General features: G+C 44.9%; 1 protein-coding gene across 1 annotated transcript in view; it reads right to left on the bottom strand.

Annotated features, from left to right (window-relative positions):
• Positions 1 to 1,346: 1,346 nt before the first annotated feature.
• The window catches only part of slc16a10 (solute carrier family 16 member 10), a 28,124-nt gene continuing 7,593 nt past the window's right edge, over positions 1,347 to 21,877 (bottom strand). Inside the window, exons 2-6 of the mRNA XM_079291329.1 lie at positions 13,885 to 14,029; positions 12,007 to 12,436; positions 5,737 to 5,880; positions 5,191 to 5,419; positions 1,347 to 4,288 (exon numbers count right to left, since the gene is read on the bottom strand). Of these exons, the coding sequence (XP_079147455.1) occupies positions 4,062 to 4,288; positions 5,191 to 5,419; positions 5,737 to 5,880; positions 12,007 to 12,436; positions 13,885 to 14,029 (1,175 nt within the window). The 3' untranslated portion in view covers positions 1,347 to 4,061. The remainder of the gene's footprint in view (positions 4,289 to 5,190; positions 5,420 to 5,736; positions 5,881 to 12,006; positions 12,437 to 13,884; positions 14,030 to 21,877) is intronic.

Raw genomic sequence — 21,877 nt, 5'->3', positions numbered from 1 at the left:
CCTAGAGACTGACCCGTCAGTGCTACATTATTCATTGAATTATTGTTGGTGATGCATTAGTGCAGTGTATGTGTACATTTAAGAAATGTTTATTTCTGTCACTTTGTGGACAAAACAAATCAGGCCATTCGATTGTATTTAATTCACAATGCAAATTTGCACCGTTGTGTCCCATCCGTTTAGATCAGGGGTGTCAAACATACGGCCCGCGGGCCGGACCCGGCCCGCCACGTCATTTTATGTGGCCCGCGAATCCGCCAGCAAAAAAAAAAAATAATATTTTTTTTTTTTTTTTTTTTTACAAAAATTTAAAGTTAGATGTGAAAATAAAAATATCCCCATGGTCGAAATTATGAGATAGAAAGTCGAAGTGATGAGATGGCATGTTGTCTGTGTGCCGACATTAAAACTATCACAACAGGTGGACAGGAGATGCAACAGCCCATAAAGAGGATTTCCAACAAGTTTCTCAACATGCGTACTTCTCTGTACTGAAACGTCATCAGTCTCAGCCCAAGTACTGTTCCAATTCAAAGTTCACATCGAGCCAAGCACGGCCCTAATGCCCGGATGTGGCTCGCTCTGCCCATTTTACCCGGGATGCATCGGAGGTGACTTGTCTGTACTTGGGACAGCCAAATATCCCAGAATGCATTTTGCACCAGCAACAGGAAACAATGGCGGAGGAGAAATCACACAACTGGAAGTACGTGTTGTGGAAGTCACAGATATCCCGGGAAACTAAACTAACTATGTTAGGAGTACCGTAGTTACATTTACACCGTCTTACATTTACAACCGGCCCTTTGAGGGCGACCGTGATGCTGATGTGGCCCCAGAGTGAAAATGAGTTTGACACCCCTGGTTTAGATTGATGCTGTTAAGACCTGGTTTTGCTACGAACATGAGCATTGGATGGATTGGTCAATACAAACAACCCCTTACTGTATCAGCTGTTTGTTTGAGACGGATACACTTACCACTTACATTTTGCTCTTATAGTAATGTATCCTGTAAAATAACGAGCAAACAATCAAACCTATTTTTTATTAGCCCCCTTAGGTATCCACATGTAGGCATTCATTACTAATAAAGAACAGTTCTTCCTCACTTTCATTGGAGAGAGGTTCTGAGGAAGAGTTGCACATATTTAAAGTCGTTTAAAATCTGTTAAGAGTTGTTTTCTTGTGTTGTAGAATTACAAATGAACCTTGAATCAGGTTTACTTTTACTGCACTTGCACTTAGCCCCACATTCTGCTGTTTGCATGCGTAGTGACAGAAGTTGATTCAACGTTGATCGTTAGTGAGCTCACTGTGTGTGAGCTCACTGTGGTGACATACTGTGGCTACCAGCCAGACGTGGAGACACAAATTAAGAGAAAGTCACGGAAAATGTACACATCTTTTCTTTTTTTCTTTTTTACTGCCTTGAAAATGCTGAAATGCTGATTGTATTTACATATTACATTGCATATATCGTAGCGCGCCGCACATCCTGCAGCAGATAGGAAAGAGTAATGTTTTTCTCGAAAACATTGATTTAATGAGAGATAAGCATATAAAATAAAAAATCTGAAATTAGGACAAAATGATGCTGAAATGGGATGAGAGGATCAAATATGCATTTCTTGCAGCAAAGCGTTACAGAAGTAAAAACTAAATGGTTGGATTAGATATGAGGCAAAATAGTAAACAGCAAATGCACAATGAAATGCTAAGAACAACAACAGTCAACAGTCATGCGAAAAAAAAAATTGTAAGGCAACAGATTAAATTATAATATATGAATTATATACTTAGCGGGGAGAATAGTACTACATGCTTATTTTTAAAAAAGGCATTTCTGGTTCCGAGCAGCAAGCGCTTCATTAAAGAGCAACCTTTTGACAGCTAGATACATTGTTTTAAAAGACTTTGAGAGTTTATTTCAGCGTTTTTTGTTGTTTTTCGAGTCAAATGTGAACGCTGCTCTGTTGGACTGCCTCTGATGGAGGAACAGGGACGAGTACAGAGCTCTACACGAGTACAACATCGGAGGTAGAGTGTGTCACAGGCCTGCAGAGAGGGGGGGGGGGGGGGGAGAAACAGAAAAAAACACAGAAATCCAGTCCCCCAGTTCTCCTAAAGCATCACGCAGAGTGTGAAGAGTGATGGACGGATCGGCGACTTCCTGACAGACAACCTGTGGCTTTAGGGAGACGTACGGCAAGCAAACAGGACCAATACACGTTCAGCCATTGTCATTTCTGTACAATGTTTTTGGTCTTCAGGTAAATCAAATTTAAGGCTCGAGGTAAATGCCCGTCTGTTGCAGCACGACATTCTCCACAAAAAAAAAAAAAAAAATACAAAATGAAAACATGAAAGAAGCAGCTGTCTATCAGAGGCCAACGACCCGGACACCGAGTGAATGATTAACTGGACTTTACTGACGGTCAAGCAGTCAAAAGATAAATGTGTAACAGACTTTTATAAAGAGGCGAGGAGCTACAGATGCACCGTGTTTTTGTTTGGTTTTTTTGGTCCTTTTAAGGGAAAACTTTATTCTCCTTTACATACCAGGAAGCATATGAGGGCTTTTCCCACTTTAACCAGAGGGGCCACTTTGTAAATGTATGTCACACAATATATATATATGCTGGAAATATGGGACCAAACTACAGAGAGAAAGGAAAACAAGTCTCACCGCCATGTCATATATATATATATATATATACACACATACATACATATACACACACACACACACACACACACACAAACAGGTTTGACAGTGGTAGCGATTTTCTCGTCTAACTGTCGGCAGGAGAGCGAACAGGCGCATTTCCCCAAAATGACGACCTGTTCCTTTAAGGACATGAAGGTTGAACACTGGCGAGGTATTTTCAGGCACACGGTTACAAGCAGCCGCTTTGCGTGAATCAATCACAGTACAATCAGGGCCCGATGAACCCTCTATGGGGCCCCGGGCCTCTATTTACTCCCCCCCCCCCCATTCCTCCCACTCCCTGTGTATTGTGTTTGTATTACTTCATAATAATAATAATAATAAGATTTAAGCTACAATTTATAAGAGACTATACAACATGGAAGCTTAATATAAACTTAAATAAGGAAGGCCTTAAAGGTGGATTTGAGCCCTGCACACATGGGGACCTCGATGTTACGTCATAAAGCAGGTGTCTCCTCAAGGGCCCTATCATTTCGGTTTATACTGTGCTTTTGGCGGTCTTGCCCAGTTGGTAATCTACCCCATTGTATAAAAAGGTGAACGCAGCCTGGTGGACGGAGCTCCTTGTCGTGAGATGATGCGTAAAGAGTTTCAGACGAGGATGTAAAATCATAGAGCGGCTTCCCTTGAAGTGTGCGAGCACCTGTACGGCTCGGACGATCCCAGAGCTTCACGACTAACACTGACATCCAAATCTCCCAGAGCACTCTGAATGTCCCTTTTCTTTTTTTTAAATACTAAGAACAGAATACTCCGACAGTAGCAACATATTTGGCTTTAAGAGACAATAAAGATGTCAGATTTGAGGAGAAATCTTCAGCAGACCAGTTTGATTTGCACCGACGCAGAGCAATTATGGAAAGTCCAAGTCGAGTTATGTTGCCACACATGACTGCGTTCCTGTCTCGTGTAAACCCGATATGTGTTCTTTGTTTTATGCTACATTTCTAAATCTAAAAAACAAAATGGTGGTGTTGAAAACTGACTGTAAAGAATCCCTTCCCTTCAGAATGCCATCCGAAAGAGACACTGGCTAAAGATGTGCACGAGCAGCTGTTACACTGCACCTAGAGTCAGCACAGCAACACAAACACAAAACTGAAACGGTCTCAATTTACACTTAAAACGTCAAGTTTGCCTGTTAAGATTAGTTCAGTCAAACAATCTAATGCATAGTTCTTCAGGTTCACATTCACGTCAAGCTGGACTTCAACACTATCTGATATGTTTCATCACTTTGGCACGTTCTCCTACTGAAGGCAGTCATTACTTACTCCCACTGTATGTCTGAGCCTGCGTGTCTCTTTTAAGTCTGCTCAGCGGGGCCTTTAGAGGACCGACTCTATGCTTCTGGTCTGAGCGGCTTCCTGAGCCTTCTCGTGCTCCACCATCTTCTCGATGACACCCTGGTCCTTGGTCAGCGCCTCCTTCTCCCTCCTCTTGCGGCGGGCCTCCACCCAGGGTATCAGACACAGCAGGGCACCTCCGACGATCGGGGGGATGCCGGCCAGGTAGAAGGCCTCGTCGTAGCTACCCAGTCGGTCCCTCAGGAAACCTGTGAGCAGATGCATGGATGGATGGATGGATAGATTTCATTTGTCTTATCATTTATGGAATTTTTCTTACAAATTTCTTATTTTTATTAAATTAAATTTTTTTTAAATTTCACTTATTGACTTATATTTTAGAATCTACTCTTTTTGTTTAATTTTATCCTTTATCTGCCTTTGTTTATATTTTTCTGTAAAGCACTTTGAGCTACATCGTTTATAAAAAAGTGCTCTGTAAATAAAGTCATTATTATTCTTGTTATTATGTTTACCTCTCATGCAAAGTTTTTTTACAAGCATTTCACAAAGCATTTCACAATAACCTGCTTTCTGAAACATGAGGAGGTTTGTGCTTCAGCAGCGCCAAAACTGCAAGGTGCCCAAATAAACACTAGGAGGTGCCGAAGACCTGAGAACGTCAGCTGTAAGACGGGTGTGATATTCTCTTCTCTCTCAGGACAGGGACCATCAGCTGCACTGGGATGCTGAGGGTCTGTTCACATGATTGGCCACTATTGCTATTATAAAATGACGTCTTCAGTAGAAAAGTCAAATTAGATTTTTCCTTTTTGTGAGACTTTCTGAAAGAAATAGCGGTATATATTTGTATGAGTGATATGAATCTAATATGAATGAGAGTCACAATAATTATGGAAAGACTGACTTCACTACAAAGACAAATACACAAATCAGTCATTAAAACATGGAAATGACAACTTTCTACCTACTTCCCTTTTTCAGTTGTATGATTTAGTATAAATGAAAATAAACATTTTCAGTGCTTTTCAATGGTGTAATAATGGTGATGTAATAAATAACAAAAGTAACAACACATGCTGATCACAGCAGGGAAAGCCTAATTAAACATATTCAGTACGACGGCGCCACACACGGCTCCTGTATTTACCTGCGATGGGGGGTCCCACGGTCATGGGCACGGACATCAGGCCCAGCAGGAAGCCGATGGCCTGGGAGACGTCGTCGGCCCCGACCAGCTCGAAGGCGATGGGGCCCATGATGGAGATGAAGCAGCCGTCGAACAGTCCCATCAGCAGGCACACGGCGATCAGCCCGCCAAAGACGTTGCACAGAGGGATCATCATGGACATGAAGCCGATGACGACGAAGGAGGTCACCTGGAGGGACAGGGGGGAGGGGTTGAATCCACATCAGTCATTTGAAGGTTCAATCATCTTTATGTGGTACTTGATCATCTATGGCTGTTTTGGAGGAATTCCTTTTTGCAGTATAAAACAATGTTAAATATAAAAACTGCATTTCAGTTAGACTTTAAATATTTTGAATGTTAGCATGAATTGGTGACTATAAGCCGCTATAATATACGTAAATTATCTTTTCAAAGTCTTCAAAAGAGTGGTCACGCCATACTGGTTGAACCAGTAATGTATGAGCCGGACAGTAACGGCTGCTTCCTTAAACTCCTAGCACTGACCTGCAGGTAGACTTTGTTGACTCCATCAACGTAGTCTGCCGCCCTGCCGAAGATGAGGCGGCCCAAGCCGGACGTGATGCCGATGCACATGAGCAGAACCTCTTTACTGGTATCCAGTCCAAAGCGCTCCTCCACGTGCTTCATCTAAGGGACAGTTGAGAGGAAACGAATGAACACAGCAGTCTCGTGGCTCTCATCCAGAGAAACAACCGGGGACACAAAAGAAAAGAAAGGAATGTTAAAAATGCAGAAGAGGAACCAGAAAAACCAACTGCAGCGGTGGAGATCACTTCACCTTCACATATTCAAGAAGTCTCGTAGAAAATGAGGCCCGTAGACGTCAGACATCTTTATGTAACTCATGGTGATGAGTGTGACAGTGTTTATGTAAACACCATTCAGTGGTTTAGGGGTAGTGTTGAGTGGAGAAACAAGCAGTGTTGCTGTTAAATAATCCAATCTGAATTTTGTGGTTTTAGTTTAAGGTGTTCAACACGGCTTCTAACCAAATGCCTCAGTATTTATAATGCTGTTCTGTACTGATGAGACTTAAGAGTAGAGTGAAACACTTTACATCACCGTTATCTATATGGCCCAACATCACAAATCACAGGGGCTTAAAAGGAATACTTCACCCACAAATTGCCCATTTGTATATCAGTTACCATGTGTTGCCTTTCATTTTTATAGCATGCCTCCACGGCGAACTAAGAGTCAAAACAACGGAGAAAAGTGTTGAGGTCTTGTGAAGCAGTAACAGCCTTGGATGAAACCGATATTTTGATAAAGTTCTGCTGTTGCTAAACTGTAGCCACCATTCACTTCGATTCATCAAGACTCCTCCATTTTTCGATTCTTTGTTTCCTGTGGAGGCATGCGGGAAAAATAGTGTTTTCTTCAGGAACTCGAGGCAACACGGAGCGAGTAATTGATACACAAATGGTCATTTTGGGGATGAAGTGTTCCTTTAACACAGGTCTGTGACCTGCAGAAGGTTTGACGTGGAGTTGTCAAACAGGATGGTTTTGTCAGCATTAAAATAGACATTGCAGTGGTCAGTTGGAAAGTGGAAAGTAAATAGCAGGGGGGCCTAGTGTTGGTCCTTGGGACACCTTCATCCATCATCTGGCCACCTGATTGGAAACCCTCTGCAGTCAGCAAACTCAAACTACGACAACCAGGATCATCAGAACCAATGGAAATGAATGTTGACCAACAGTAACAACAGCCTTGGAGTTCACAATGCCATCCACAGCAGCAGTTCACTGGCAGGAAATCACTTCCCTTCTGTGGCACCGAGTTGTGAGGGAACCAGTGTTCATTGTATTTTTGAACATCTTTCATTACAATGTTGTCACACTGAGGATGTGAGCCTTCACTTGCATGGGTAGCAGTGCTTTGCATTCCTTTTTGCAGTAAACAAGTTGTATACGTATGTGGGGGTTTGGCAGTGCCGAGGCCAGCTTAGTGATTCCGCTGCTCTGTACTGTATCAGCCGCAGTTGATGCTGCCATGTCAAAGCCTTATCCAACGTGTCCGTATTTCAACATACCTCTTTTATATCTTCCGGTTCTGTTGCCAGTGAATGTTAGATTCCACTGCAGCCTGTTAGAAAATCAGCCCAGGTGTTCTTTTTCCACATTACAGTACTTTCTGTACTTGTCCCCTTCCTACCCCCAAGGTGCCAATCTGTGAGGCCCAGAGTTTGAGTGCCAGTGAGAAAAGGGCCCCCCCGTGTGGAGCCCTGCCAGCCACCTCTACCTCCAGGAAGGACCATGATCCTGTGGTGCCACAGTAAACCATGATCCTGTGGTGCAACAGCAGACCATGATCCTGTGGTGCCACAGTAAACCATGATCCTGTGGTGCCACAGTAAACCATGATCCTGTGGTGCAACAGCAGACCATGATCCTGTGGTGCTACAGTAGACCATGATCCTGTGGTGCAACAGCAGACCATGATCCTGTGGTGCTACAGTAGACTATGATCCTGTGGTGCTACAGTAGACCATGATCCTGTGGTGCCACAGTAGACCATGATTTGTGGTGCCACAGTAGACCATGATCCTGTGGTGCCACAGTAGACCATGATCCTGTGGTGCCACAGTAAACCATGATCCTGTGGTGCAACAGCAGACCATGATCCTGTGGTGCCACAGTAAACCATGATCCTGTGGTGCAACAGCAGACCATGATTTGTGGTGCCACAGTAAACCATGATCCTGTGGTGCAACAGCAGACCATGATTTGTGGTGCCACAGTAGACCATGATCCTGTGGTGCCACAGTAGACCATGATCCTGTGGTGCCACAGTAAACCATGATCCTGTGGTGCAACAGCAGACCATGATCCTGTGGTGCCACAGTAAACCATGATCCTGTGGTGCAACAGCAGACCATGATCCTGTGGTGCCACAGTAAACCATGATCCTGTGGTGCAACAGCAGACCATGATTTGTGGTGCCACAGTAGACCATGATCCTGTGGTGCCACAGTAGACCATGATCCTGTGGTGCCACAGTAAACCATGATCCTGTGGTGCAACAGCAGACCATGATCCTGTGGTGCCACAGTAAACCATGATCCTGTGGTGCCACAGTAAACCATGATCCTGTGGTGCAACAGCAGACCATGATCCTGTGGTGCCACAGCAGACCATGATCCTGTGGTGCTACAGTAGACTATGATCCTGTGGTGCTACAGTAGACCATGATCCTGTGGTGCTACAGTAGACTATGATCCTGTGGTGCTACAGTAGACCATGATCCTGTGGTGCCACAGTAGACCATGATTTGTGGTGCCACAGTAGACCATGATCCTGTGGTGCCACAGTAGACCATGATCCTGTGGTGCCACAGTAAACCATGATCCTGTGGTGCAACAGCAGACCATGATCCTGTGGTGCCACAGTAAACCATGATCCTGTGGTGCAACAGCAGACCATGATTTGTGGTGCTACAGTAGACTATGATCCTGTGGTGCCACAGTAAACCATGATCCTGTGGTGCAACAGCAGACCATGATCCTGTGGTGCCACAGTAAACCATGATCCTGTGGTGCAACAGCAGACCATGATTTGTGGTGCTACAGTAGACTATGATCCTGTGGTGCCACAGTAAACCATGATCCTGTGGTGCAACAGCAGACCATGATCCTGTGGTGCCACAGTAAACCATGATCCTGTGGTGCCACAGTAAACCATGATCCTGTGGTGCAACAGCAGACCATGATCCTGTGGTGCCACAGTAAACCATGATCCTGTGGTGCCACAGTAAACCATGATCCTGTGGTGCAACAGCAGACCATGATCCTGTGGTGCCACAGTAAACCATGATCCTGTGGTGCCACAGCAGACCATGATCCTGTGGTGCTACAGTAGACCATGATCCTGTGGTGCAACAGCAGACCATGATCCTGTGGTGCTACAGTAGACTATGATCCTGTGGTGCTACAGTAGACCATGATCCTGTGGTGCCACAGTAGACCATGATTTGTGGTGCCACAGTAGACCATGATCCTGTGGTGCCACAGTAGACCATGATCCTGTGGTGCCACAGTAAACCATGATCCTGTGGTGCAACAGCAGACCATGATCCTGTGGTGCCACAGTAAACCATGATCCTGTGGTGCCACAGTAAACCATGATCCTGTGGTGCCACAGTAAACCATGATCCTGTGGTGCAACAGCAGACCATGATTTGTGGTGCCACAGTAGACCATGATCCTGTGGTGCCACAGTAGACCATGATCCTGTGGTGCCACAGTAAACCATGATCCTGTGGTGCAACAGCAGACCATGATCCTGTGGTGCCACAGTAAACCATGATCCTGTGGTGCCACAGTAAACCATGATCCTGTGGTGCCACAGCAGACCATGATCCTGTGGTGCCACAGTAGACCATGATTTGTGGTGCCACAGTAGACCATGATCCTATGGTGCCAGAGTAGACCATGATCCTGTGGTGCTACAGTAGACTATGATCCTGTGGTGCCAGAGTAGACCATGATCCTGTAGTGCCAGAGTAGACCATGATCCTGTGGTGCTACAGTAGACCATGATCCTGTGGTGCCACAGTAGACCATGATCCTGTAGCCAAGACACAAGGTAACCAGCACAACAGCGGTCTGAGTAACGACCCCGCACTGACCCCATCATGAGAATCATCTGGTCAGTCACATCTATGAGGCGGACAGTTCCTCTGCTGCGACGTCTGACTGTTTGACTTCTGGACACACACGAGGAGAAGACTATAAAACAACATCCCTCTGTCATTTCTGTGAAAACGCGGCTGGATGTTCAGAAAGAGACATTCCCTATTGAACTCACACGCTGCATTGATAATGTCTGTTGTGTATTCAAGGCTTCCTGCGAGGTTGCAGGATGGTGCGGTTTCATGTGTTCACTGTCCTCAAACAGATTAGATGATCCTATAGATCCTGCAGTGATTATCTAACATTACAACCTGTATCATGCACAAGTTGGTCACGGGGCTTTGGACCCTCGGAAACAACCTGTCTGTCTCCAGACACTACAGTCACCCCACATTACTGTACTCTGACAAAAAAAACAAAAGAAAGATAATACATGCGGCAAATTTTTTGCACCAATCTGGTGCAATCCGGTGGCCGGCAAGAAAAACCTGGTACGAATAAGTCTTTGTGGAAAAAGGCATTCTTATTTAAACTGAGCTGCTCAACAAAGCTGCATGGAAGTGTGCAAAACGACTGCAGCAGGGCGTAGTTTGTCGGTTTGCTTTTAGAGGTTGGCTGCGCGTGTGTTTCTGTGATTATTTCCGGAACCACAAGCACACATTCATGTAAAACATGATAAAACACACACTCGTTTAACACGCACACTTAAATGCAGGCACAGCGGCTCGACTTCTAACTGCTTTTGTAACTCCTCCTTCTGTAACTCCTACTCCTTAGTTGTAACCCGTGCACTATTGCTACACAAGACGTCTCCAAGGCATTGGAAAAGACGACTATTTTACCACGCAGCACACGGGGATTGTTGGTCTATTTGTGATATTGTGTGACTTCAGTGAGTTTGAATTCACCCAAGTCCCACACCAAGACTAACTAACCAATCAAAGCAGCGGTAGACCAGCAGGTCCCGTGTAGTGCATGGTGAAGTGTTAGTTGTTTCCAATGAAGTCTGGTGCCTGTGGTGAGAGCGTAGATAACTCAGTTCCCCCGTCAGAAACATAGACTGTTTCTGGAGTCAGCTTTTGGCGAGAGCATATATGGACACACCGGTTTCAGTTCCCCCTCGGAAACAGCTGTCTCATTGAAAATATTCTAATCACACACTATTTTTAGGTGGCCTTTTCAAGTGTCTAAAATAAGTTTTGCTGTTGCCCCCGTCCACAGCAGTACTCCTCTGCTCTCCCTCCTCAGCTGTTTAATGCTCATTAGACATCCAGCTCCCTTCCAGCCCACACACACACACACTGCAGGTGCTCCTCGTTAGACGCACTCAAACAAACTCCTTTTTCCAAGTAGAACGAGCTTTCTAAAGACATAAAATACCACTCCGTATGACGCTATTGTGAATCCATTGCGAGGGGCGGGGTGGGGGGGGGGGGCATGAGTTATCTGTCTGGCTGACGTTGAAACTTTCCCGTGTGCTGTTCGTCAATATGCTCTCTTTGCAAAGTCGGCAGAAAAGACACGACCACGCCTTTAAATCAGCCCACGCACAGGGCAAACACAGCCGTACCTGGAGCATCTTATCTCTAATCAGCAATACTTGGAAAGGTGTGTGCAAGTGTGTGTGGACTTTACACTTTTACAGTCTTCAAATATGTACAGCTGGATTTGGAGCCACGGAACTGTGGCAGTGTGGCTCTAAAAAGGCAAAAGACCCACAGTGAGTGACGCACGCAGACACACCGGGGAAAGAGAAAGAGTGGAGAGGGTTCCGAGGGCCTGATCGGACTCCCTTCCTGAAAAGCTGAACAATATGCTGCTTTGACCCGTGTGTTTTTTTCCTCCTTCCTCTTCCCACGCAGTAGCCTTAGGAGCGGGGGGGCTCTGTGTCTAGGGAAGGACGGGTGCTGGGGCCATAAGGGCAGTGGTGGCGCTGAGGCTGCAGCCGCCCCCCCGCGGTGTCCCAGTCTGAGTAGCAGACACGGGAGAAGTGTTGGGAAAACACATCCCAGAGTCATCCCTGACGATAACGACAGATAAATACACAGTATATGTGACGGTAGGGGGAATCAAATCTGACTGAGCGAGCGGATGAATGAAAATGTATGTGGAGAACTCACCAGGTGAACGTAAGGCACGAAGTAGCCATAGAGGGCCGCAGGGATGCCGAAGGCCCAAATGCGATACCCCAAGGACTTCCAGATATTGAGGTTTAAGATCTGGCTCAGGGGTGGGCACCGGCGTCCTGTGCGGGTCTTGCTGGATTTGACCGGCAGCAGGGGCTTGTAGGTGAAGCCGGCCAGCATCAGCACAAACATGAAGATGCAGAGGACGCGCATGGTGTTGTGGAGGCCCACTTTTTCCAGCAGGTACGACAGCGCGAGAGGCAAGGTGATGGTGAAGACGCTGCTGCCAGCCGTCACAATGCCGTTCACCATGCCCAGGCGCTTCTTGAAGTAGTGGCCCAGGATGACCAAGCTGGGCTGGTAGGCGAAGGAGCAGCCGCAGGCGAACACAATGCCATAGGTGAAATACAGGGGGCCCAGGGACCTGAGGGGGGATAGAGCCAAACGTTACATCCCTGTACAGCCTTTTGACCCTCTGCTGACATTAATGTATGTACACATTCAAAAGGCTGTTGAAATAGTTATTCCACCGGGGAAATCATGCTGCCCACTGAAACTGTTGCCAGCAGCAGAGGATCACGGTTTTCCTTTTCTTGTGAATGTGTAACCGTAGTTTTTAAAGGTTTTTGATTCCGTCGATCATGACATTTTGTTCAATAAGCTGCTTTTTTTAATGATTCTGCTTACAGCTGGTTCAAATCACAACTTCCTGGAGTCGGGAGTTCAAGTCCCAAGGTGGTTGATAAAGGCGTTCCCAGTAATCAATAATGCCATTTACTCTATACATAAATAAAATGGATTTTTCATCTGAGCACTGCCATGTTCAATTTCATGGCAACGGCGCCATACATTATGTCATCGGCCCATACGCAGCTAACGCTCTCTTTGAACCTTGCACTGTCCGCTGCACACTGGGCTGTCAGCCTGCCCTGTGAAGTGTGTGTGGAATGCTGCTCGACAGCCACTTGATAAGTGGTAGTTTAACTGTTTTATTACTCAATTTATTGCACTTGAAAGTGATGAGGCCAGGGTCGAACACTTTGTCTAGATCACACATTCCTGTGCGTTTGTGGGAGTGTTTCCTCACGTGGACACGTTTCAAATTCCAGGAAATGATTAACAACCGCATGCCAAGAGCAGAGCCACTCGCCTGCTGGGTCGAGATAAAAGCTAAAAGGAGTCAGACAGACGCAGTTAGAGACTAGCTGGTGAACATGGTGGAGCATTTAGCAGCTAATGAGACGGATATTTCCCTCAGTAGATGGTGGAGACCAAAAACAGAGCTAACAGAGGGGGAATATTGGGCTTATATTCAACAGTTGGATGCACATTTGACTCCAAATGAAGCATCGTGCTGCTCTGTAACTGGATTTTCAAATAAGTAACTGTTTGCCAACAAGTGTGACATGTCAACTTAAAAGGTGATTAGATGTAACGTTGTGTTTTTGAAGAAGATTTTCTACCCTGCATTTATGATGCTCTCCTCAAAGCCACTGGACTCCAGTGACAGAAACGGTCATTTTACTTTGCTGGTCGTTGAAAAGCACTCTTCATTCAAACTGTACAGAAACAAAATAAAACTCTGTTATTCATCCCTATTGTTCCAGCAATGGCCAACTCTGGTTTGAGAGATTGGCAGAGAGACATTTTGACGGTGTACTAACCCTGCTTCAGTTGCCAGTTGGTGACGCCACAAAAGAAACAACAGAAAGGCAGACTCGTCTACTGGCAATGGGAAAGGAGTCCATCACCTATTTTTAGCGGGACTGAAGGCGCCCGCTACCCCGATGACTACGTAGGAAAAGGTGTCATGTATACTCTGTATGCAGTGATGACATGAGGTCACTTTGAACAGCTTTCTGTCGTCCTTACGTGACAAAGGAGCTGGCCAGTAGGCCGACCAGGCCGACAGCAGCGCCGCCCACTGCCGTGACTCTGCAGCCGAGGATGTCGGTGAAGACGCTGACGATGGGGGAGCAGAAGAAGATCATCCCCATGGAGAGGGAGCCCACCCATGCTGCAAGAGACAAAACGAATGTATGAGGGGGAAATGTCACAACAACGAGCCGTAAGTCAGAGAGATCATCGGTTCACATCCAGAACAGAAGGCTGTCTCCGGGAAGACAGCGTTGTTCAACATCAATGCTGCGGATGCTGACACCAGAACAAAGCTTGGTGATGCAATAATAGAACACTGTTGCTCACACGCAGGCGCACACACACGCAGGCGCACACACACGCAGGCGCACACACACGCAGGCACACACACACGCAGGCACACACACACGCAGGCACACACACACGCAGGCACACACTTAGCGTACAATGACAAGACAAGAGTCGGGCAACAGCAGGAACACACATTGACGGGACACCGGAGTGACAGAGTGGACAGGAAGGAGGGATCAGGAAAACACTTGGTCTCAACACTAAGTACACAGACACCATGGTGATGTCGTCTGCCTCCTGGGTAGAACATACTGAAACATCTCACTTAACTTACTCAGTCGACCCAAAAATGATCCAGGCAGCAAACTAATCTCTAAAAATGTTGCTAAAATACAAATCAAGGTGCTTCATCACATTGAATTCAATATTACAATGAGGCAGTCCAGCTTTCTGGTCAAATACAACTGAAGCTGTTAAAGGAATTGCTACTTCAGTGTGATGTTTACAGTATAATCTCTACCGGCTGACTAATATCTGTGAGCTCAAATAGCTGCAGTTAAAGGGAATGTTAGTTAGTTAGTTAATTAGTAGATAGTAGATAGATTAGGGGTGTCACGGATCAAACCTCACGGTTCGGTTCGGATCACGGTTCGGATCATTTTTCGGATCAACAAAGAAAAGGGGGAGGAGACAAATATAACTTTGCTTTCCATTTATTAATTGAAGAACCTCAAGAACACTTAAAGCAAAGAACTTTGGGCTATGGTCTTACATGAAAACAAAAATATTGAAGATGTCCAATTTGAAACAAAATGAAATAAATAAAAATACATTCAAGAATTCTGTTAAGTTTAAGTGCAACATGAGGTATGTTGATATATCCTCGTCCTTTGATCAATATTGAAAGAAAGAAACAGCCAGTGGGCTAGCTTCCACTGTTTACACTGAACTGAACTGCTCAGCAACAACTTGTTTTTGTTACACACACACACACACACACACACACACACACACACACACACACACACACACACACACACACACACACACACACACACACACACACACACACACACACACACACACACACACACACACACACACACACACACACACACACACACACACACACACACACAACTTTTTTTTTCTTCGTATAAACTAGGGTGTGGAGTCTGAAACACCTGGGTGTTGACCCGGCAGGAGGGTCCAACAAAAAGAAAATGCTATTGTTTGCATTATGAGAAATGTGGGATCCAGTGTTTTTGAAATCCTTCTTCTTGTAAGTTCTCCTCTATGAATGTATTGATGCTGAATCACCAGCGTGACCCTTAAGTGTTGTCATATTGAAAAACCGTGGCTTCAGATTTGCAGAACATCTTGGTACAGCTCTTTCCCTGTGCTCACTTACCAGACTCTGAGACTGGCTTGTATTTTCTCAGGCAGAATAAATGGACTGGGCTATTTCAGGGAAAACAAAGTCATTTATTTTTTTTTTTTTTCATTGCAGATCAGATCTGCATCTAAAAAATGTCAGTGGAGCTAAAACTCTGACCAGGAAACACCCGCAGTGTTTGCTCAATGCTTGGTCAGCAGTCTTCTGTGAGTGCAAGGTTGATTACCGCCGTCACATGCTGTATCTGACTAATGTATTACATGTTAAGATACGCAGGACACATTTACAGTAATGCAGATTGGCAATTCTGGGACAGTGACAGCACTGGAGGGATTGATATCTTTAAGGGATTCAGAAAATAACTTACATCTCTCAGGTCTTATCACAAGTTGTTTATGTATTTAAGACAAATAGGAGGGCATGTATATGCAGCTGAGATATGCAGGGAACACCCGTCTGCTCTGGAAATACTTCCTAAATATCAAGCTTTTAGATATACTGTTTCCAGCTTTTATTCTCAACAAGGAAAAGAGGCAAACACGAAGATGGGGTGAAACAAGCAATGACTCTGACAAAACGCACTAGTACACAAATTGCGCTGCCCTTTGACCACAGAGAGGATGGGGAAGCCGGGAGTAAGCGACATGTTGCTGCCCGGAGGACGCTCAGGTCTCCAATGAAATCCCACATCCAGATACTGTAGCAGCATGGATAGGGTCGCAAAAGCTGTTTTTCCTCGATTCCGAAGCACCGTCAGAGGAAACTTATGGGAAAATACAGAGCAGCTGGAGTTTGAGTGTTATTGTTACCTGTTTTTTTTTTACCGGGGGTAACGGGAGACCCCTGTGTCAAGTTTCAGGGTTAGTACTGGTTTCACTGCTGCATCTTCATTCCCCCTGAATCCTCACTTGGCCCCCCGCTGTCAGAGTATCAATACACTCTCAGGTTGCCCCGTAAGATGGAGGTTATGAAGCAGCACAGGAGCACACAACACAACACGGGCTACTAGCACCAGCAGTGATGTTAGGCTGCAATGCTAATTGTTAAGATAGGATAAAAGCTTTTATTCCCCTTAGCAGACCAAGTGGAGAAGATATTGAAAATGTAGTTGCTGTCATGTAAAACATTCACAATGACAATAGCAACATGTTTAGGAAAATGATGTCTGTGTTCAACATCTCAGTTTACTGTGCTATTATAGTATCGCTAACATTAACTAACATGCAAATAAGTAGAGCAGAGGCTGATGGGCATTCGTTTAGCTCACAAACTGAATTATTGGACAGATTCAAAGTTTGATCCGATGACGGCAACAAATCAGAAGTACGGGGAATCACCAAAGTTATAACAATTCATCCTGCGGGGAACATGAACGGCCACTTTTCATGACGATCCATTTAATAGTCGTTATTGACAAAAATGTCAGTGTGCTAGTGGCGCTAGAGCAGGGGTGTCAAACTCAAGGCCCGCGGGCTGCAGAGACAGTTATTTAACAAGATGTTAGGGAGCAGTTACAGTTATACAGTCTTACAGTTACAACCGGCCCTTTGAGGGAAACCATGATGCTGATGTGACCCAGGGTGAAAATGAGTTTGACACCCCTGCGCTAGAGGAAGTGTCAGAGGATCACTAAAGTCATTAGGATGCATCATCTGGGGACCTTGAATCGCTGTACGACATTTCAAAGCAATCCAACCAAGTCTGGACCAAAGTGGTGGATCGACCAGTGTTACCAACCCTGGTCGAGGCTAAAACCAAACATGTCTAATGGACACAGAGCAGCAATATCCCTTCATCAAAATCTGTATATTGATGTTTCCGCATATAAAAACACTGACGTGTTACCTATATTTAGTTACAGCTTTGTCCCTCAGCGCACTGCTCTGGTTTCACAGCCAAAAGCTTCTTAGCATCTATTCCAGACACTGTAGTCAGCAGAAATGCCCCAAATTCAATGGGGTCCTCTCTGCCAGGTCTCATATTTGTGGGGATATCAGCCCGCTTTAAGCAACATAATGTAATAAATGGCAGTGAACAAAGCAAGGCAAAGAATCCCTCAAGGACAACAGGAAATTGCTGTTGCGGTTTCATCTGCTGGCTCTCTCGATTCAAAAGCATCTACGCTTCAGACAAAGAGGAATTCTAGATTTAAAAATGCAATATCAGGATTCCCTCTGTCCCGGCGGCATCCACCGTTGGCCGCGGGCCCCCGCTTGGACGCTGACAGACGAGGCAGAGTTGCCTTAAGTCGTCTGTCTGCCTCGTTACGGGCTCCTTGCTGGAAACCCCCCCCCCCTTGCTCTGAACCCGGTCACCCCACAATGACGGGACCTACAGCCGCGAAAACTGCATAAAACTCTGCCTCTTGCAAGCCACACTAAATGGATTCAAAGCCATTGTGGTGACACCCGTGAGAGTTCTTGAACTGCAGACTCTGAGCTTAAGTCTTTGTTGTGGAGGCGTGCAGGTGTGCATGCACAAGTCCTAACAGCTGTAATTATGCGTGTTGACATTCTTCTACCACCTAGAACAGTAATCCCAAACCTTTTTGTCTGATTTATCCAAATAGCACTATCAACTGTGTTTCCATTACTTTTAGCTAAATACAAACTGCTTATAGTGATCATGGTCACAGTGATCAAAACGCTTGGGACAGAATCATGTTTCATTAGAAACTACCAAAAACAAGATGCAGCAGCAAAACACATTACGTAATGCCCCCTTGAGCGGGCTTACAGTAAGCTATATCATATTTAAAGTACTGAATCATAGTGTATCTGAATTATACACTGCACACTCATTACATTTGTACAGTACAGTAATTTGAGAAGTGTTTGAAAACAATTGGTTATAATAATCATCTGCAGATGGTACCAAATGCAGTGCTTTCCACTGTATCTTAACTGTTTATTCTTTACTTTTAGCTGACTATGGTTGTAAACCACTGTGAGAACATGAACTGAGACCCAGCGTGTGGAGCACAGAGGGGCCCTCGTGAATCCCTGATGACTTCTCCTGCATTAAAGCAGCTGGTTGGAGAGTTATCTATTAACCAAAGTGAATGGAACCGGCTAATGGACAGGCATACTTGGCTGATATTGCAGTGGTGTGACGGACCATTTTCCTGACTTGATCAAATAAACAACTTGTCCCCGTAGCACATTCTAGGAACCCGATGACGCGCTCAGGCTACAATCTAGTCCCACACCAGAGAGCACTTAAAACTGTGTCTGTCGCAGGCTGCTGCACAACATAAACACAAACTGAGGAGGAAGAGGTGTTCATAAATCAACAGGACCAGATGTCCCTCTGTGTCACCACCACATTAACATGCAACAGTAGGGCTTATCATGTCACCCGGGGTGATGCAGCCGGTATATTAACGAAAACTGGTCTCTGTAATTGATGGTAAAAGATGTTTGAGAACTAAATATTGTGCTTTATACTTTTACTTCACTACATTTCAGAGGGAAACTAAATATATAGTTATTTATGGATTCAGATTTTACAAACAAAACACATGGTGAATGTATAAAATATGATGCTGTGTTACAACATATGTAAAGTCGACCACCCAACAGTATATCAAGTTATTACACCAGCTGGAACTGTAAAATGCTGCTCATGAGTTAAGAGTCCACTAATATGTACAGTACATAATACAATAATACTCTCTGAACCATTCAGGGTTTTACTTGTAACAGAGTATTTTTTACAGAGTAATAGTGCTACTTTCACTTGAAGCTGCGAGTACTTCTTCCACCACGGTATACAACACATCACTTCCTGCATTGGACAGGACAGTTTCTCTATGTGTCCAGTTTGACTTCCCAAGTAGTAGCCCAAACAACAATAGACATAATAAACCCCTAAAATAAATCCTTTTCTCCAAGCGGTCAAACTGCAGCTTTTATAGTGTTGTACTTTGACAGCATCTGCAGAGCCTCAAGGTCCAGGGTTCCCTGCGAGGATAGGTGCAGGCCCCATCTGTACTGGATGGAAACACATTCCTATCCGACAGCTGAACTGCTGCTAGAAGAACCAGCCAGCTCACGTTAGTCAGAGTTTTACATCCACTGACCCGGGGTCAGGAAGTGGACCGCACTGTACTGATATTACGGCGCCCTCCCACAAGGCAGAGCAAAAAACGTTGCTCTGGTTTAGAGGGCGAGCGAGAGACGGAGGAGGAAAGTTAAGAAAGGGCAAGAAAAGGTGTAGATTTTGGAAATGCTTGCATTTCCCAGCAGGCCTTGAATTACGTCCTGACGGAGATTTGTTTCCTGAAAAAATGGAAAACCACTCTAGTTCAAAAAAAAGAAGAAGAAAGAACGCAGAGCAAGCAGCAGGGTTAATGGGCTTACAAGCTGTGGCCTATGTTAAGCTGAACATAGACACATAGCGGAGACTCATTACTAATGTCCCCCCTGAGGGCATCGGCAGTAAAAGAAGATGTGTTCTTCTACTAGTCTGGAAAAGGATTGGACTGAAGAGCAACCTTTTTAAAAGCCAAAGAAGTGACAAACAACAACAACAACTCTCTTATTACTAGAGGCCGGAGTGTCAAAGAGTGAGCGGGAGTATATATCAAACCCAGAGAATGTGTTTTTAGCTTACAGGATTTCATAGTTTCAAATAAAGCTTCACAGGGCTCTGACTGTGCACCTAGGTGTTACACTGATCCAGTCAATTCTTAATCAAGAAAGCCCCAGTTATTCATTGACTATACAGATCCTACAACCAGAACCAAGAGATTCATGATTAATCCCTATTCGGACAGGATTAGACCAACAGGAGGAGGTGCACTGCAACAAAAAAGAAAACACTTGAAATGAGTTAATCCAGATTTAAGTCTTCAAATTTGATTTAATTGAAAAGACATATACCTAATTGCTTTCAGTGCGACGAACTTATTTTTCTCAAAAGGTACAGCGTGTACCATTTCAGCAACCTATTGGGAGAAATGGAATATAATATATAATACAGACAAACCTCACGCACTCTTCCGGACTATTGAGCTCATGCTCGGGTATAAAATTGGTGCAGTTCCCCTTTAAGATCGATTCCAGTTCAAACTGACTTATTTTTTTTTTTTTTTTTGTTTTTTTTTTTACAGGGAAGGTGCTCTTGTCATTGTTGGCACAGTTCCAGACATTAGATCCCATCCAGGTCTGTCAAAATAAGATTCAGGCCTCTTTGACTGCAATAATCTCACCTGCAAAAAGCAGGAAAACCAGTTGGAGCCTGAGTGGACATAGTAAAACAAACATTCCTGCATGTGAAGCATGAGATTCTTGCTACTATTCACAACCCTCAACCCTCAACTTCAGTCCCTTTGACGAACTGTAGACTTGATGTGGCCTTACAGTGCAACAGCCGGTCCTGCTGAAGTATGGCTTTACAGCTGCTGCTGTTCAATCACAAAGGCCTCAGTCATAACTCTAATGAGGGCCTCGCGGTACTGCACAGTCACATCTGGACACGAGTGGACTGTATGGAACTGCAACCATAACTCCAACTGCTGCTTCCAGCAGCTGGAAGCCATTTAAGGGGGGGGGGGGGGGGGATGCCAAAATGCCAAATTCTTTTTGGCATCCTCGTGTTCTTCTTGGGTTTTTCTGGCCTCACAGCACGGGAAGTGAAACCTATAACCCAATGACAGACAGAAAGTCGGGCAGCAGCTGCAGAGAAATTTACGGATGTGCAAGCAGAGAGAAACAAAATATGCATATTTTGGAAACTGATTTCTTCTCTCTGCAACAGATCCATATGAAAAACGTTAGATGGGAGTTGCGGTCCGCGTCAGAGGAACGGGGCGGTGTGTCGGGGCTGGTCAGTGATTGGGGGAGCTTTTCATCCACCCACTTCTTTTGAGAGCGCAGTATACGGAGTATGGCTCCAGGCCTCTCATGAGGTCTGTACTCAATATCTCCAGAATAGTTTGCATCTGCGTCGAATCTGAGAATGCAGCCACATCAAAGCGTTACACTAGTTTACTGAACTCCAGACAAAAGATGACTTCAGATAAATAAGATAAAATTGATGAAATAATTACAAAAAAAGACATTTTTACTTCACAGATCCCTACTGTGTATTTCTTGTAGGGCTGCGAGGGACCAAAGGAATTCTTACACTCGTACGATATTGTCAACTAAGCACCACTTTAAATAACACAATGTCCTATTGAGCTCAATCCTCTACAATGCATTTTAGGCCTAGACGCTGCCTCAGCTGTATTAAACAGATATAAAAGAATCCTTAGTATTCTATGGTACTGTGCACGGTTATCAATCTTACAGCACT

Source organism: Melanostigma gelatinosum, assembly GCF_949748355.1.
Source record: "Melanostigma gelatinosum genome assembly, chromosome: 19".
Classification (NCBI taxonomy): Eukaryota; Metazoa; Chordata; class Actinopteri; order Perciformes; family Zoarcidae; genus Melanostigma; species Melanostigma gelatinosum.
This window is presented reverse-complemented; position numbering and strand designations above follow the sequence as displayed.